Source organism: Ceratotherium simum, chromosome 22 (genome assembly GCF_057802395.1).
Source record: "Ceratotherium simum simum isolate JZ-2026a chromosome 22, ASM5780239v1, whole genome shotgun sequence".
In the NCBI taxonomy this organism is placed as follows: Eukaryota; Metazoa; Chordata; class Mammalia; order Perissodactyla; family Rhinocerotidae; genus Ceratotherium; species Ceratotherium simum.
In genome coordinates, this window is record NC_141921.1 from 20,076,263 (window position 1) to 20,092,872 (window position 16,610).

At 44.0% G+C, this 16,610-nt stretch overlaps 1 protein-coding gene across 2 annotated transcripts; it reads right to left on the bottom strand.

Moving 5' to 3' along the window:
- Nucleotides 1–257: 257 nt before the first annotated feature.
- Nucleotides 258–6,237, bottom strand: NDUFS5 (NADH:ubiquinone oxidoreductase subunit S5). 2 transcript variants are annotated; one of them, XM_004425994.3, is made up of 3 exons: nucleotides 6,118–6,237; nucleotides 4,407–4,624; nucleotides 258–481 (listed from the first exon to the last, which is right to left on the bottom strand). In XM_004425994.3, the coding sequence occupies exons 2-3, from the start codon at nucleotides 4,620–4,622 to the stop codon at nucleotides 377–379; spliced, it is 321 nt and encodes a 106-aa protein (XP_004426051.1). In that variant the 5' UTR covers nucleotides 4,623–4,624; nucleotides 6,118–6,237; the 3' UTR covers nucleotides 258–376. The 2 variants fall into 2 exon arrangements, with proteins under 2 accessions (XP_004426051.1, XP_087302365.1); XM_087446239.1 differs by lacking the exon at nucleotides 6,118–6,237 and adding an exon at nucleotides 4,760–4,830.
- Nucleotides 6,238–16,610: the final 10,373 nt, after the last annotated feature.

A 16,610-nucleotide genomic window follows, 5' to 3' on the forward strand; every position in this document is an offset into this window, starting at 1 on the left:
TCTCTCTACTGCCTCCTCCTCCCAGCTCAAGTCTGTGCTCTATGGAAAATAAACCAGAATGAAAGCACTAAAGAACACTGCAACGTCTTAAATGAGTTAACATATTTAAAGTACCTCATACATAGAAAGCGTTCAATGCTGTTCATTATTCCCTAGATGCTAATTTTTAAGGCAGAGGTAGAGGCATTTTTCCAAACTTAAAAAATAAGTTGCAATCTCATTACAGGAATATATGACCCAAGAGAAAATAGAACAAATAAGATGGCACAATCCTTTATTTTCAGACACTTTCACAAAGAGGTTTTCAGTACAGAAACTTTCCAGTGGAGAAGAGAGAACACAAAAATCAGCCTCTAGCCATCAGTAGCTGCTCCGCTCACGGCCTAGGATCCTCTTTGCCCAAGTGGTGAGGTGGAGGCGTGTACTTCCCTTCCTTTATTAGCTTATCCCGCTGCCTCTTGATGGCACTCAGACGTTTCATCTGTCAAAGGAGAAAAGGACTTAAACTAGGGGAAGATATGCACCAGAAAGTGAGGGTTGGATTCACTGTTTCATTGACTGATTTCATTTTTAAACTATAGAAGCTTTTCATCCTAGAAGGCCTCTGAGATGAAACCTATCTTTAAAAAACTAACTTGAAATCACTGCTCAAGCTTTTTTTTAATAATTTTATTTATTTTTTCCCCCAAAGTAGATAGTTGTATGTCATAGCTGCACATCCTTCTAGTTGCTGTATGTGGGACACGGCCTCAGCATGGCCAGAGAAGCGGTGCATCGGTGTGCGCCTGGGATCCGAACCCGGGCCGCCAGCAGCGGAGCGCGCGCACTTAACTGCTAAGCCACGGGGCTGGCCCACTTCTCAAGCTTTTAACAAATAAATTTCTTATACAATAATATAGCCTTGAAAACTAACAACTAAAATGTTCCTATTAAATATAGGAATACAGGTATTTACAAAAACAATAAAAACACATAGATCAAAACCCTTCGAGAGGCATACTTGTACATATTAAAATCATTTAAAACATTAAAAGCTGACATCACCTCACAGCTTACATATTCCTGACCTCTCTAGGTGAAGGTGGCATTGCTGCTGGTGAGTGTTCGCTAGGTATGAATGAAGCAGAAATAGCCAACATGGGGTCTCTTTTTACCACACTGAAAGGATGACCTGCTCAGCTACTAGTCACTGTGGAGCCCTCAGTGTGGCCTCTTCTCCTCAGATAGGACATTCCCAACAAATGAAAGCCATGCTATACAAGACTGTGTGAGGACCATAATTCACATGGATCCTATGGCAGAGGAAATAAACTTACTAATCCTGATTGCATGATTCCTCTGCTCAAGACCCAGTGGCTTCCTATCTTACTGAGACAGAAGGTGGAATCCTTCCTTATAATGACTTACGAAGCCTACTTCTCTGACTTGATGTCTTAACACCCTTCCCCTAGCTCTCTCTGCTCCAGCTCAGGGACTTGTGCACTTGCTGCTTCCTCTGTGCAGCAGAGGAGGTGCACCCCCCTCCTCCATGTAAGCTCCATCAGGGCAGGGACTTTTCACTGTTTTGTTTACTACTATATCCCTAGTGCCTAGACTAGTTCCTGACATAATAGGTGCTCCAACAAATATTTTTTGAGTAAATAACTAAGTTTTCATATAGTATATTCAGTTAAACATCCCATTAACCTTAAAGAATTAGTCAGGAACATCTTCCCTCATATCCACAAGGCTCACTTTCTTTAAGTCTCTGCTCATACGTCTTCTATCGCTGAGCTCTCCTCTGACCACCCTATTTAAAAGAGCACCCACTGGGCCGGCCTGTGGCTTAGCGGTTAAGTGCGTGCGCTCCGCTACTGGTGGCCCGGGTTTGGATCCCGGGTGCGCGCCGACGCACCGCTTCTCCAGCCATGCTGAGGCCGCGTCCCACATACAGCAACTAGAAGGATGTGCAACTATGACATACAACTACCTACTGGAGCTTTGGGGAGAAAACAAAAAAAAAAAAGGAGGAGGATTGGCAATAGATGTTAGCTCAGAGCCGGTCTTCCTCAGCAGAAAGAGGAGCATTAGCACGCATGTTAGCTCAGAGCTGATCTTCCTCACAAAAAAAAAAAAAAAAAGAGCACCCACTTAGCTCCCACACCCAGTGTTTTCTATCCTTCTCTTTATTTTCCCCATTACACTTTATCAACACCTGACACACTATTTTTTAACTTGTTTGTTAATTTTCTGCCCACCCCCCATCCTCCATGTAAGCTCCATCAGGGCAGGGACTTTTCACTGTTTTGTTTACTACTATATCCCTAGTGCCTAGACTAGTTCCTGACATAATAGGTGCTCCAACAAATATTTTTTGAGTAAATAAGTTTTCATATAGTATATTCAGTTAAACATCCCATTAACCTTAAAGAATTAGTCAGAAGATAACTTAAGTAGAAAAAACTCGAGGTATATCCTAAATACTGATATAAACATTCACCATTTTTAAAAGACTGAATTCTTAACGTTTCTCTATTAAAGATTCTCCCAACAGAGGACTAGCCATGGTTGATCTATCACAACACTGGATGTGAGGTCTCTCCCTGAGCTGGAACCCATCAGCACTCAGCACTGTGGAGACGAGCACAGGCTCTGGAGTCAGCACTGCCAGACTCAAATCCCAGGTCCACCACTCACTGGCTGCGTGATCTTCGGCAATGGCCTTAATTTTTCTTTGCCTCAAATTTTTAATTATATAGTGAGGAAAATAATAGTAAAGCATTTCACAGGATTGTTGTGAGAAATAAATCCATTATTACATGCTAAGAACTGAGAACAGTGCTCGATTCTAATTCCCTGATGCACTAGCTTCTTGGCCTAGGGAGAAGTATCTGGTCGTTCAGGGTGACCTCTAAAACGGTAACATATTTACTCACAAATTCACAGGGTGACGAAGTAACCCTTAGAGCAACTCTTTAATATCTGCAGACAAGGAAACCAAGACCAAGAAGGGAGGTGACTTGCCTGAAGTCACAAAATAGTGGTGGCAGAACCAGCATCAAAACCCAGCTCTCCTAACTCCCAATCCAATGTTCTTTCCACCTCACCACGCTGCCTCCTCTTGGTGTAAATTACCCATGATGAGCTAAGTCTTAACCTGAGCAAGCAATAACGGGGGCCCACAAGAAGAAAAGTTAAGACATGCTGTGAACTAAATAGCTGGTAGGTGGCCAACCATGACCTACTCGTTGTCCCTCAGTAATACTATATTATTACTCACTTAATATCAATATTCCCGCAGAGAGCAATACAAAACTATTACCTCACACCCCCTCATTCCTTCCAAGTTTGGCTTCATTTTATGCAAATGCCAATGGCAGATGTTAAAAGATAAGAAATTTTGGGGCCGGCCTGGTGGTGCAAGCAGTTAAGTGCGTGCGCTCCGCTGCGGCGGCCCGGGGTTCGCCGGTTCGGATCCCAGGCACGCACTGATGCACTGCTTGTCAAGCCATGCCATGGCGGCATCCCATATAAAGTGGAGGAAGATGGGCATGGATGTTAGCCCAGGGCCAATCTTCCTCAGCGGGAAAAAAAAAAAAAAAGAGGAGGATTGGCAGATGTTAGCTCAGGGACGATCTTCCTCACACACACACAAAAAGATAAGAAATTTTAAGTTTTTGATACAGGTAACTTTGTGATAAATTTAACTGAAAATCTAAATTGCCTCCCTGAACTCCAACAAGTTGGCTGTAATAAAAACATTTCCATTTGTTTTATCTGGAGCACAGAAATAGGCAAAATGACAGCCCAGAAACGACGGTTCCTTCTTGAAGGGAGAAAAGGGCCCTATATGTTATGCAACTCAATCAACTCTTGAGGAGGTAGACACCATGCTGTTAACATCCTTTTTTTCCTCTGCATCTTTGTTTAGGCACACTTAAAGCAATCTCATTAACACCTCCATCTTCTCCAGAGTAGAAATGAATCCAGAGATTGTTATATCAGGTTCAATGTAATAGATCTGCAGGGTTTTAACCTCTTCCTCAGTGAGGGTTCAATGAATCTGGACGGTTTTCACCCAAAGACTTTCAACGACAAACATCCATGGCTGGCTGATATTATTTGCTTTATAGCCTAATGGAAATACACACACATATGCAATCTAACCTGTTGGTTATAGAAGGGTACAATGCTAAGGAATATATGTGAGAAAATGAGGAAGAACACTGAGGACCAATAGGCTCTCCTCAGATATGGAGGCATTTAACTTCCTGGACATGGTACCTAAGAAGAAAAGGTGTTTCACCAGGAAAGTTTTGCCATTTCACATTAAGCAAGCCACTGCCCAATGACCAACTAAAAACACTGAAAAGTAGCCCCAAAGAAACAAAGAAGTAATTCAGCTCCCACCTCCATCACTTCCTCACCGTTTTCTGCCGAAGCAGACACTCTACGAAATCATCGAATTCTATCTTGCACTCTTTCTCTGCACGGATACCACCGATTCCATGTGCACATTCTATCCATTCTTTCTCAAAAGCGTGGCATCGACCCGGAATCTTGTGAGGCTGCTCAGCACTTTGTATTGTCATCCACTGATCTAAGTTAAGGCCCAGCCTTTTCTGCACATCAAAAAAAGGCATGGCTGAAATGGAAGATAAAAAAAGAAATAATGCCATAAAAGTGCAATCAAATGAGAAATTGCTAAGAAAAATGAGATAATTATGATAAACAGCCCTCTAGAAAGATATTTTATAGTATTCTCCCAATTTCTTCTCACCAAACTTTTTTATTAGACAGGTTCTTCCAGTTGACGGCGGACGAGCAATTTCTGTGCTTTCACAAAACCCAAGGAAAAGAGAACTAGAACTAAAAAATAAAAAATCCTCTCTATATTGATAAGGTCATTTTTATCAAAAGTCAAAAAGAGTGTTTATATTTTGACTCAATAATCCCAATTCTTTGAGACAGATGTGAAGAAATAACTGAAAAGAACAAAAAAGCACATGCACAAAAACCTTTCTTTACATTTTCTTATCCATATCAATTTAGATGACACTTCTGAGAAGCCATCCTGAAACTGGTGTCCCTCCTCTGGGTTAGCAGAGCATCCTCACCTTTCCACAGGAGTACCCTGCACACCACTGTAATTGACTATTTACTTGAATGTCTCCTCTATTGAACAATGAGTGCCATGAGGCAGGGGCTCAGTAATTGTTTATTGGAAAAAAAATTCCAACAAATGTGCAACAATAGAGAAATGGATAATTAAATCTGGTACCCACTTAGTAGAATACGATAGATATGGGGAAAAAAGGATAATGTACGTGGAACATTTTAATGTTAAATGAAAAAAAGGGACTAAAATAAGGCCAAAGAAAAACTGTCTGCAAAAGAAGACTGGAAGGAAGCACAAGAAAAGGTCAATATAGTTATGTATGAACGGTAGATTTACAGGTGAATTTAATTTTTAAATGTCCTACTCATTCTTTCAGTCATTTACTGAGAAATAACGTTCCAGGCACTGGGATGGGGGAAAAGCAGCAACTGCAACGTAGCACTAGAATGGAGACACACAGGGAACTGGGAACCCAATGGAAGGAACACAAGAGGGTAACAAGCTGGAAGAAGGAAGCACCGACTCTGCTCAGGAGATTGGAAAATGCCTTTTGGCACGGGCTGAGTTTGCCAAGTGAAGATCAGTGGGCAGAGTACTCCAGTGGGGCACAGCACGAGTTACAGCCGGAGATGTTGGGTATGTCTGGGGGGCAGTGAGCACCCAGAGGTGGCTGGAGCGCCGAGTGCATGCCGGGAGCAAGGACGAAATGAGCTGAAGAGGTTGGCGAGGCGAGATCACCAAGGGATAAAGAGCGTGGACTTCAGACTAAGAAACAGAAGGCCAAAGCCTTAGCGCAGCAAAAAGCTAAGTTAACCTGTAAGCGAGTAAAAGACGGGCGGTCTACAGCCTTCGGTGACACAGGCTGTGTGGGCGAAAGGGCCTGGGAAAGCTGAAACATGCCCACAGTTCTGGCCAGGAAGAACGAACACCCAGCAAGCCAAGAGGAAATGTGTTAAAAAAAAATCTCGGAAGGAAGCTCCTTCAGCTAAATTGCCCCCGCGAAAACACACAAGCCCTACCGTTCCACCGCGGTGCCCTTGCCTGCTCGGTACTGGACGATCTGCGGGCGACGCGGAGGCCTGCCGCAAAGGACGCCGGTAGCGCGACGCTTGCAGCGCGACGCCGGGAGTCGACCTTCCCTCAGCCGTCTCGCCCCGGAAACCATAGAAACCAAGCCCATCATCTGCGCCTGCGCGGCCGTCTGCGTTGGCCTCTGGAGACTGAGGATAAGCTGGGTTTTCCCTAGACGACCGCGTTGTAGAATGCGTAGCAGTTAGTAAGTTTCTCCTGCGTCCTCGCACTGTGCCTGGAACTCTCGCGACAGCGCTGATTGGTGAGGGACTTGACCAAGGAGACAGGACAGAGGAAATGCCCCCCCCCCCCCCCGTAGTTGTTAAGGTCATGAACTGTGGGCCCATGCCAGTTGGGTTCAAATTCTGGCTCCGCCTCTTCTGTGTGACCCTGGGAAAATTTCTTAACCTCACTATGCTTCAGTTTCCTTAAAACTATTATCTTAAAAGATAGTAATCCTACGTGCAGCGTAGAGTTGCTTTGGGGATTAAATGTGGGAAGCACTGAGGCACGTGGAAAGCACTCGCTGTTCTTTGATGTCTTTGCGTCTGAAGTTTGCGGAGTCCGGAAAGTCGACAGACCGTGCCCCGCCTGTGTTTCAGAACCTCCATACAGCAGGGCCTCCGAAGTGGTGTGTGTGTGATGTGACACATTGGGGGTGTGGGAAGAAAATACTAGAATATTCCTATTTTTTATCTAATCTTTTAAAATTTCTATTTGTGTAAATGTTAATGAACTGCATAACATTACTGCAGTTGTACTTATAAATAACTTGCAAATAAATGAATATTTCTTTGGGATTTGGGCTGAAAATGTCTTTTCCTTTTAAGTGTGCTCTCAGAAACGTTTAGAGAAGTCCAGCCTTCCAACTTTCTCAGCCTCGTTGTCCAAAATTCCCTGCCTAATGCCCCAACCAAGAGTTTGCTTTTCCACTGTATTCCAGGGAAAGTCCTGCCATCCGGTCTCTTTGATTTTTTATTCCTTTCCCTGGGAATGACACCGTTTCCACCCCATCTCTGTTTTTGCTTGCCAAATTCCTACTCTGCTTCAGGACTTTTGCATAAATTTTTCCCCAGAAGGGGATATGTGCCCCCAAGCCCCAGGATGACCCACTCTGCAGAGAATTTCTAAGGTCTCACAACTCACTGGTTTAGTTGAAGTGTTCCAATTCTCCCCCCCCCGCCCCCATCAGATATATACCCCACCTGAGATCAGAGTTCAAGTAGAATTTCTTGAGCACCTAATGCATGTCCAGCAGAATACTGGAGAATTATGGAATTGGTAACTCATGGCCCTTGCCCACAAAATATTAGAGGTAGCAAGGCATTGGTCACCACCACCCTGTCCACTTCTCCCACCTTCTTGTTTATGTTGGTGATATCATCTTCCCAGCCATTCAGGCAGGAAACTGAATTGTATTTTGCCTTTTCCTCATCTTTCATCCACTAATTACTGGCCAAGTTCTCTCAAATATTCCTTCAATAAGTTTCCAACTTATTTCTTGCTTTCTGCCTCCCCGCCCTTCACTTCAATCTATTTTGCACTGACAAATCTTCCTAAAATACTAATTTCATCCTATCACTCCTCAGATACCAGGCAGAATAGATTAGTACAAAGGTGAGTGACTCAGATGCCTCCAAGGCCAAACAGAGCCCACTATAAGGAAGTGAAAACAAAAGCACCATGATAAATGGCGACTGGTATTTGGCCTCAGTTCAAGGGATGGAAGGAGTAGTGGGGACTGTGACAAACTGGAGAACATATGTCCTGTCTGAAGGCAGCAGCAGCTACTCAGCTCCGTCTTAGTCAGCTACTGAGAGAGTCAGGGCCCCAAACTGTCAAATCTTCAGATTTTTCAAGAGAAGCCAGAAATCTTTTATTGCTGTTTAAATGTGAAACCTCCCACTTTTAAAATTCAGGGCAACTCATTTTTTAAAAAGGGCTGGCCAAACAAAACCCACATTGGAAATGGTCTTTGAGCTGCCAGATTTCAACCCTTGGATAGGATGGAGGGAAAATTGGAGGCAGGGAAAGCTATTTTGAACTCTGATGGCTTTTTGCATCTAGCCTTGCTCCCTTCTTGCTCACTTTTCTTATTGCTGTCGGTTGCTTTTTTTTTCTTTTTTATTGAGGTAGTATTGGTTTATAACATTACAAAAATTTCAGGTGTACATCATTATATTTTGATTTCTGTGTAGGCAGTTGCTTTTTTTTTTTATAATTTTATTTATTTATTTATTTTTTCCCCCAAAGCCCCAGTAGACAGTTGTACGTCATAGCTGCACATCCTTCTAGTTGCTGTATGTGGGATGCGGCGTCAGCATGGCTGGAGAAGCAGTGCATCAGTGCGCGCCCGGGATCCGAACCCCGGGCCGCCAGCAGCGGAGCGCGCGCACTTAACCGCTAAGCCATGGCGCCGGCCCGGCAGTTGCTTTTTTAAAACTCAAATCTGGGGCCGGCCCCGTGGCTTAGTGGTTAAGTGTGCGTGCTCTGCTACTAGCGCCCGGGGTTCGGATCCCGGGCGCGCACCGACGCACCACTTCTCCGGCCATGCTGAGGCCGCGTCCCACATACAGCAACTAGAAGGATGTGCAGCTATGACATACAACTATCTACTGGGGCTTTGGGGGAAAAAAAAATAAATAAAATTATTAAAAAAAAAAAAACAAACTCAAATCTGATCATTCAAAAAACACTTCCATGGCCCTTCTTGGGACGTCCCTTTTGGGACAAAGACACAGAATGCTGTGACAAGTAATAAAAGAGAAAAATGAGGGGCCTGCCCAGTGGCGCAGTGGTTAAGTTCATGTGCTTCGCTTTGGTGGCCCAGGGTTTGCAGCATCGGATCCCGGGTGAGGAACTACGCACAGCTCATCAAGCCACGCTGTGGCAGTGTCCTACATACAAAACAGAGGAAGATGGGCACAGATGTTAGCTCAGAACTAATCTTCCTCAGCAAAAAGAGGAAGATTGGCAAGGGATGTTAGCTTAAGGCCAACCTTCCTCATCAAAAAAACCCCCCAAATAACAAACAAACAAACAAAAAAAATGAGGGAGAACACAAAGGAGGGGGGTCATTCATACTGCTTGGGCTGTGTGAGCTGTCTGTGTATTCAAGAAAAGGTCCAAATTCTTGGTTTGGCATTCAACACGCTTCATGATTTGATTTCTTCCCATTTCTAAATCCTCAGATTCCCATTGCTGACCAACCCCTACTCAACCCCGTCGTGTTCTCCGCCATCCAGAATGCTCTCATGCTTCCAGACTTTGTAGAAGCAGTTTCTTCTGCCTGGAATGATCCCACCCGCTCGCTGCCACCTTCCCACTGTCTCCCACGCAAATGCCTAATCTGGCCAGACCGTTTATTGCCCCGTATTCTGATGAAAGCTTCTCGAATTCGTCAGGTATTTACTAGGACTTTCTTGAGGTCTCACCAGCCTTGTAAGCTTCTGTTATAGATATTGTTAACTGTGGATACGCCGACCCCTCCACTGGACCGTGTTTACAGCCTAGTGTCGGCACCAGATCAAGGATGTCGGTGACAGGTGCTCCTCAACAGCAAGTATTGGAAAACTACAATTCCCAGAACCCCAGGCCAGAACTGAGCCTGCGCCGTTGCTATGGCGACCGCGGGCGACCGCTTGGAGTCTTGCGCTTTACGTCACAAGTGACGTAACTCAGCGTTAGGGGTGCATTGTCGCTCCTTTCTCCTCCCACCCCTCTCCTTTGCGTTTTCTTTGCCTTGGTCAGTGGAACCTTTGCTTCGTGGAAGTGTCATTTTACAACGAAGTCAAAGGCCTTTATGCGCAGAGAGCAGGCCTGAGCTGTCTCTTTCCATTTTGTATTCGGGAAACCGAGGCTCGGAGACCTGGTGGAACCCAACTAAGCGTTCGCTGCGGGCGTCGCGGCGATCTGCTCTTCCCAAACAACCCTGCTCTCATCTTCAAAGCATAAAAGAGGATGGCTCGATGACCTAATCGAAGGTCATCCCCACCTCTCCGAAATCTATCCTCAGACGCTGCATGAACGCGGACGGTGGACGGTCACAGGCCGTCCAGAGTCCCCCTAGGTCTCCATTCACGGGACTTCTGTCCTTTACCTGTAGGATTTCCTGATGTTGACATACCTCTTAGTCAGTCAGAACCCGAGAAAAGCTTTACCACCACCCTTCTACGGATAGGCTGTCCATAACTGAGCACGTGGGGAACTTTGGGCCTGTATCTGTTACCACTACCACACAGATTTGAACAAACAACTGGCTAGCCTACGGATACTAGCACATTTGGGGAAGACAATGAGTTGAGAAACCTCTCCCCACCCTCACCACGCAAGCCCCGAGCTGTAGGATAGACACAACATAGCCAATAAGCAAAGTAATCTTAAAGAGAAAGTAATGGGTCCCAAGGCCTGGAATATAATGGAAACCAGAGTGACCCTTTAAACTAAAAAGAATGTGCCATTTGGAGGCAGAGAAAATATCAAGTTGAAGATGCAACAGAACCAGGAACCACTGAAGTGGGGTGGAAGGCTGTGGCGGGCTCACGGTGGTAGGGGTAAGGATGTTGGTAAACATTCCATCCTTAGAATTAACTCCCCTCATTCTGATATGTGGAGCTGCCTCTTGATTTCAATGAGGCTTCCCAAGTGGGATGATTACATGAAGAAAACACACTGTTAAGGCCAATAGGACAGTCTACTGCACCTGACATATTTCTCATCATAAATTAACACACTGGTGTCTGGTTTTATAGACCAATACAGCTTTATTAATGAGTCAGCCTTCTTGGGTAAAGATCAGGGTAATTAAACTACCTGGAGGGAACCTGCCAGGGCAGCCGAGTAGCCTTCTCCAGGAAACACCCTGCTCTCCCTCTGTCCAGAGAGACAGAACACTTATCAGAGCAAGTTTTATCACATTTCTGCCTATAGGCTGTGACCTTCTCTAGGGTAAGAACTGCATCTCTCTTTCCCCTGCTGTAGAGAGACAACTTGCAGAAGGCTTAAAATTATTTGATCTGAGAATTAAGGGACAGGGTTTCAGGTAGTGCACTGACAACTAGAAAAGGGGAGGAGTAGCCACATAATTCATTTAGTCACACATCATTTAAGAGCTAAGATTAGAGAGATAATAGCTCAAGGTGCTACTAAGAGCTCAGTATGGTAGAAGAGTCATGAAGACACATAAATGCATCATACAATCTTATAAAGGCATAAAATGAAGTGCTAAAATGAAGTACTGTGTAAGTAGTACACCTCCTCAGAAAGGTGTTCCTTACAATCCAATTTAGGCATCTAGTTACTCTCTATCATTACCATTTTATTTTCTTCAAGCACTTTTAAATCTTGGATTAACTTGTTTACTAGTTTGCCTCTCTTGCCTCCTGAGAATGTAAGCACCACAAGAGCAGGGACTGTGTCTGTGCAGCTCAGTGATATATTCCTAGGGCCCAGAACAGTACTTGGCAAATGTAGGTGCTCAATAAACATTTATCAAATGAGTAACTTTGCCCTGAAGAAGGGAGAAGACAATTGCCACTTGAGTAAGCATTTGTCAAGTGAGAAGGGATTTAATTCCAGGCAGAGAAACAATAGGAGCACCATGAAAAATTATGGGCTGAGTCAGTGCTAAGGACAGTTTGAGAGGAAAAATTTTAAATAATCCATCAAAGAGCTAATCAGTGCCTTTAAGAATAGGTGGATTTGGGGCCGGCCCCGTGGCTTGGTGGTTAAGTGAGCGCGCTCCACTGCTGGCGACCCGGGTTCGGATCCCGGGCTCGCACCGACGCGCTGCTTCTCTGGCCATGCTGAGGCCGCGTCCCACATACAGCAACTAGAAGGATGTGCAGCTATGACATACAACTATCTACTGGGGCTTTGGGGGGAAAAAATAAATAAATAAAATCTTTAAAAAAAAAAAAAAAAAATAGGTGGATTTAAGAGAATCTGTGCAAAAAACCCCAAAAAACCAAACCCCAAAACCCACAGCTGCTGCTGCTATGGAACTGGATTAGTTAAGTGAGGGGCAAAGATAAGCCAAACCAAAAGAAAAAGAATCTTTGAAACTATGCCTATGGGAAGAGAGAAGAGACTAGAAAGATTTAAGGGCCATCCTCTTCTTAGCCCCCGGGCAAAGCCAGAGCCGTGTTTAATCAACCTTCCCAATCAATGTACAGGCCTTCGTTATCTCTGACTGGACCAAAAAAAGAGGCTCTTAACTGGTCAACCTGTCTCCGGTGTGGTATTTGCTCTTCTGTCCTGTACTTACCCCTGAATTAGTTTTCCCAAAACTCTTCAGATTCCCACAGAAAAAGGGCCAAACTCATAGTAGTCAAAGCACTTCATTATCTAGCCCCTACAATCTAGCTTCCAGCTCTCTTCCCAGGATCTACATGAGTTTTCTACTTTGGCTAAACAAGAATGTTGTCCCTGCACACCACGATTTCCCACCACCCAGCCTGTGCTCATTTCAAGTCCCAATTCTTACATTTGCCTGAGCCCAATTCATCCTTTGAAACCTCACTCCAACTCTACCTCCCTGAATAAAGCCTTTCCTGATCACTATTGCTACTTAGAACCATCTCTTCTTTCCCTTGGTCTACTACCTGTACCATTCACTTAACACGAAGCAACTTTTACCTTCCCTGCTTATATTCCTTGCTAGACTGAGCCCCTTCTCAGGGGTCAAGATCCAACTGACCAAGTACTGATTTATGTTAATTCCAAGTCAGGTACTGGGGGCAGACAGACTAGGGCTACTTAGAGAACTTGTCAGGCTTTTAAAACTCAAATATCTGTCCTCCACAAATAAAGAACTCAGAAGACACCAGTAATGCTTTCTGAATGATTGAAAAATACTCAAAGTCAATATAAACATGTCTTTCCCTACTTATCTCCCATTAACACGAAGGCATACTGGGTACCAAGCCAGGTTAATAGCTTCACCAGCCAAAGCTCCGATGAGACAAAAAGTACATAGGAACTTTTACTTCTAGAAATTGAGCATCAGGAAATTTGGATCAACCTACTGCTAAGGCCAACTAAAAAGCATAAAAAGGCTAACTAGGTAGTGAGGAGTTACTGAGCCAAAATCTAGATGAGAACCCAGAGCCTAGAACTCAAAGCTGCTCTCTCCCTCAAGGCATTTGCAATCTGGAAGAAGCCCCTGGATGGCTGAGCTGCACTTTTAGAAGCCTCATGGTCTAAGGGGACAAAAATCAAAACCTAAGGCCAGCTAAAGGTGGGAACCCCCACCACAGACACCATAAGCTGGGATTCCAAAGTGTTACACACTTTCAAGTTGAGTTAGACAAAAGTAAACCAGTCCTCACATGAACTTGACACCTGGTTGTGTGCCATCTGGATGATCCAGGGAACCTCCAGTCTTCAATCTGATTTAAGGTTTGGTAATATTCCCAGGTACAGGCAACTGGAAATCCTTCCTGGAAGCAGATGCCTCATCCTTCTCCTGTTTATTCCTACAAATAATTTTTCAGATATACTGTCCAGGTCATAGATAACCCAGCACACAGACAGCTCACTATAAAGAACAATCAGTAGAGAGACCCATGAAGACTTCAGATTTTGAAATTTTAGACAAAGTATCATACCCTCCCTACAATGAAGTGCTAATTATTTATTTGAAAGTATGGTTTGGGGTGGGTAGCTAGAGATTTTTCCCTAGGTAAACTCACTCCTTTCTTCCTGAAAGTGTCAACCTTACACAAGGTCCAGTTTATTATTATTTTTTTTTGAGGAAGACTGGCTCTGAGCTAACATCTTTGCCAGTCTTCCTTTTTCTTTTTTCTCCCCAAAGCCCCAGCACATAGTTGTATATCCTAGTTGTAGGTCCTTCTAGTTCTGTGTGGGTCAGTGCCTCAGCATGGCTTGATGAGCAGTAAGTCCGCACCCAGGATCCGAACCGGTGAACTCCGGGCCGCTGAAGTGGAACTCATGAACTTAACCACTACGCCACCGGGCTGGCCCCTCGTTTATTATTTTTTAAGGGATTTTTAAAAATTAAAGTATAGTTGACATACAATATTGTATTAGTTTCAGGTGTACAACAGTGATCTGACATTTACATACATTACAAAATGATCACGCTGATAAGAGTAGTAACCATCTGTCACCATATGAAGTTATTACAATATTGTTGACTATATTTCCTATGCCGTACATTACATCCCTGTGACTTATTTATTTTATAACTGGAAGTTTGTTCCTCTTAATCCCCTTCACCTATTTCGCCCTTCCCCCACCCCGCTATCCAAGGTCCAATTTAACTGTAGCTATAGAAGACTATAGCACTCTCTGAAGCTGTTTTCAAGGAAAGAATCACCAGGGCAGCAGAAAAGTCACTGTTCCTTAAGAACAGTATTTAACAAACTATCTTTAAACCCATGCTCTTTTCTAATAAATGTAAAATCCTCACATCCACTTGTGTATCTAAAATTTCAAAACTGAATATGCCAAAGATAAAATAGTCATTCTAAACCTTTTATCCCTCTAATAGTATGCTCCCTGTCCTCATCCTTGAGAATCAATGCTCTAAAAAGTTCATTAGCTTTTTCTGTAAGATACTCACTTTGGCAATCAGTCAGTTTTCATTTTAAGCAGAGGATTTTTCATCATACCTCAACCTAGGTGTAACTCCTGTAGGAATGACAAATTAAGGCACGTGTCCACCAACCCACGATGCACCAAGTTTGCCTTGTTTGTGAGCTTTTTCAAATGTATATCAATACTACAGTGCAGGGGCCCACAAACTTTTATGGACAGGGCCAGAGAGTAAGCATTTTCAACTCTGTGGCCCATACCGTCTCCGCAGTTGCAGTGTGAAAGCAGCCACAGATGCAAACGAATAGGCGTGGCAGCGTTCCAATAACTTTATTTACAGAACCAGGCCACAGGTTGCTAAGCCCTGCTATAGTGAATAACAAAATACAGATTCACTGAGAGGCATTACTGAATTCATTTGTCATTCAACTTTTATTGTTTTCTTAGTCAAACACTTAAAAGTACAAATTCTAATAAAAGAATGTGAGATTTGGATGTTAACAAGGGGTTATTCAGACTGGAAAGTTGAGAATCACTGCTGCAGAAAGGTTTTGGTCTTCAGATCTGATAAAAACCACTATAAAGAAATCTGCTGTAACATTTTCAAGTGCATATTCTATGTCCCAAGCTGTGCTCAACACTCTCTTTACATGGACTATTTAATTTAATCTCCCATTTGAAAACAAAACCCAATGATGCACATACAATTAATCCTCATTTTACAGAAAAGGAAACTATGGCCCCAAAAGTTCAGTAGCTTGGCAAAGCTCACATAGCAAGTTAGTGGCAGAGCAGACTAAACTCTAGGGCTACAAACATTTAAAGGCCATTCCTTTAACTACTACACTAGCCAACCAATCCTTCCTGGTGGGCAGAGAAGATTCACCACGTGTGGAAGGTTGGCCCAAATTCTCGTATCCCCCGATCTTTTTCTTCTCCTTGGGGAGCTCTTAACAATTATCACTGACTCTGGAACTCTGATCTCCCCTGTACCCTTCTGACCCAGGCATGGACATTTACTCCTTTCATTCCTCTTAAGCTTAAGACTTAACTATAAAGAGGATAACAAATGGGATTAAAACAGAGAAAATAATAACTAGCTCACTAGATATGGCTGTTCAGACCATAGGTCCTGGCCTATCCTTATAGGTCTCTATAAGTTGCCTTCTTCCTTGGGCCTTGACCTACCTCCGTGGGATAAAGACACTTCCATAGGGGCCAGCCCGGTGGCACAAGCGGTTAAGTGTGTGTGCTCCCCTGCGGCGGCCTGGGGTTCACCGGTTCTGATCCCGGGCTCGCACCGACGCACCGCTTGTTAAGCCATGCTGTCGCGGCGTCCCATATAAAGTAGAGGAGGATGGGCATGGATGTTAGCCCAGGGCCAGTCTTCCTCCGCAAGAAAAAAAAAAAAAAAAAGAGGAGGATTGGCATCAGATGTTAGTTCAGGGCTGGTCTTCCTCACAAAAAAAAAAAAAAAAAAAAGACACTTTCCTACCTGGGAATGCCCCTAAGTTCAAGCCCTAGAAATCAAGGTCAAGGGAAAAACTCCTTTCACTAGTCTAAGGCCTACCTTACAGATCCCCATTTTTTGTCCTAGGAACCATCTTTTCTCTGGATAAAACACTAAACCAAGATGTCTACTCCATTTTGAGGAGATTCCAAAACCCAGCCATGGTGGTGTGGTCTTACCCTGTGGCCCCAAAGGGCAACCATATCGTAATATAATAGCCGAACAACACTGGGTGCAGTGAGAAGGTGTCTGTCATTTTCCTTATAGAAACCTACTCTACTTCCCAGCCAGAAGCCATTTAGTAGGAATGGGGCTAACACCTGCAATAGTGAGTGAGCACACCACACTGATTCTGTAACAAGAAGACTTCAGTGA

Excerpts from the sequence above, each read along its gene's own strand:
- NDUFS5 (XM_004425994.3), bottom strand. The coding sequence starts at position 4,622 with ATGCCTTTTTTTGATGTGCAGAAAAGGCTGGGCCTTAACTTAGATCAG. Across the intron at positions 482-4,406 it reads GTCTGCTTCGGCAGAAAACG|ATGAAACGTCTGAGTGCCAT; the intron begins GTGAGGAAGTGA and ends CTCCTTTGACAG.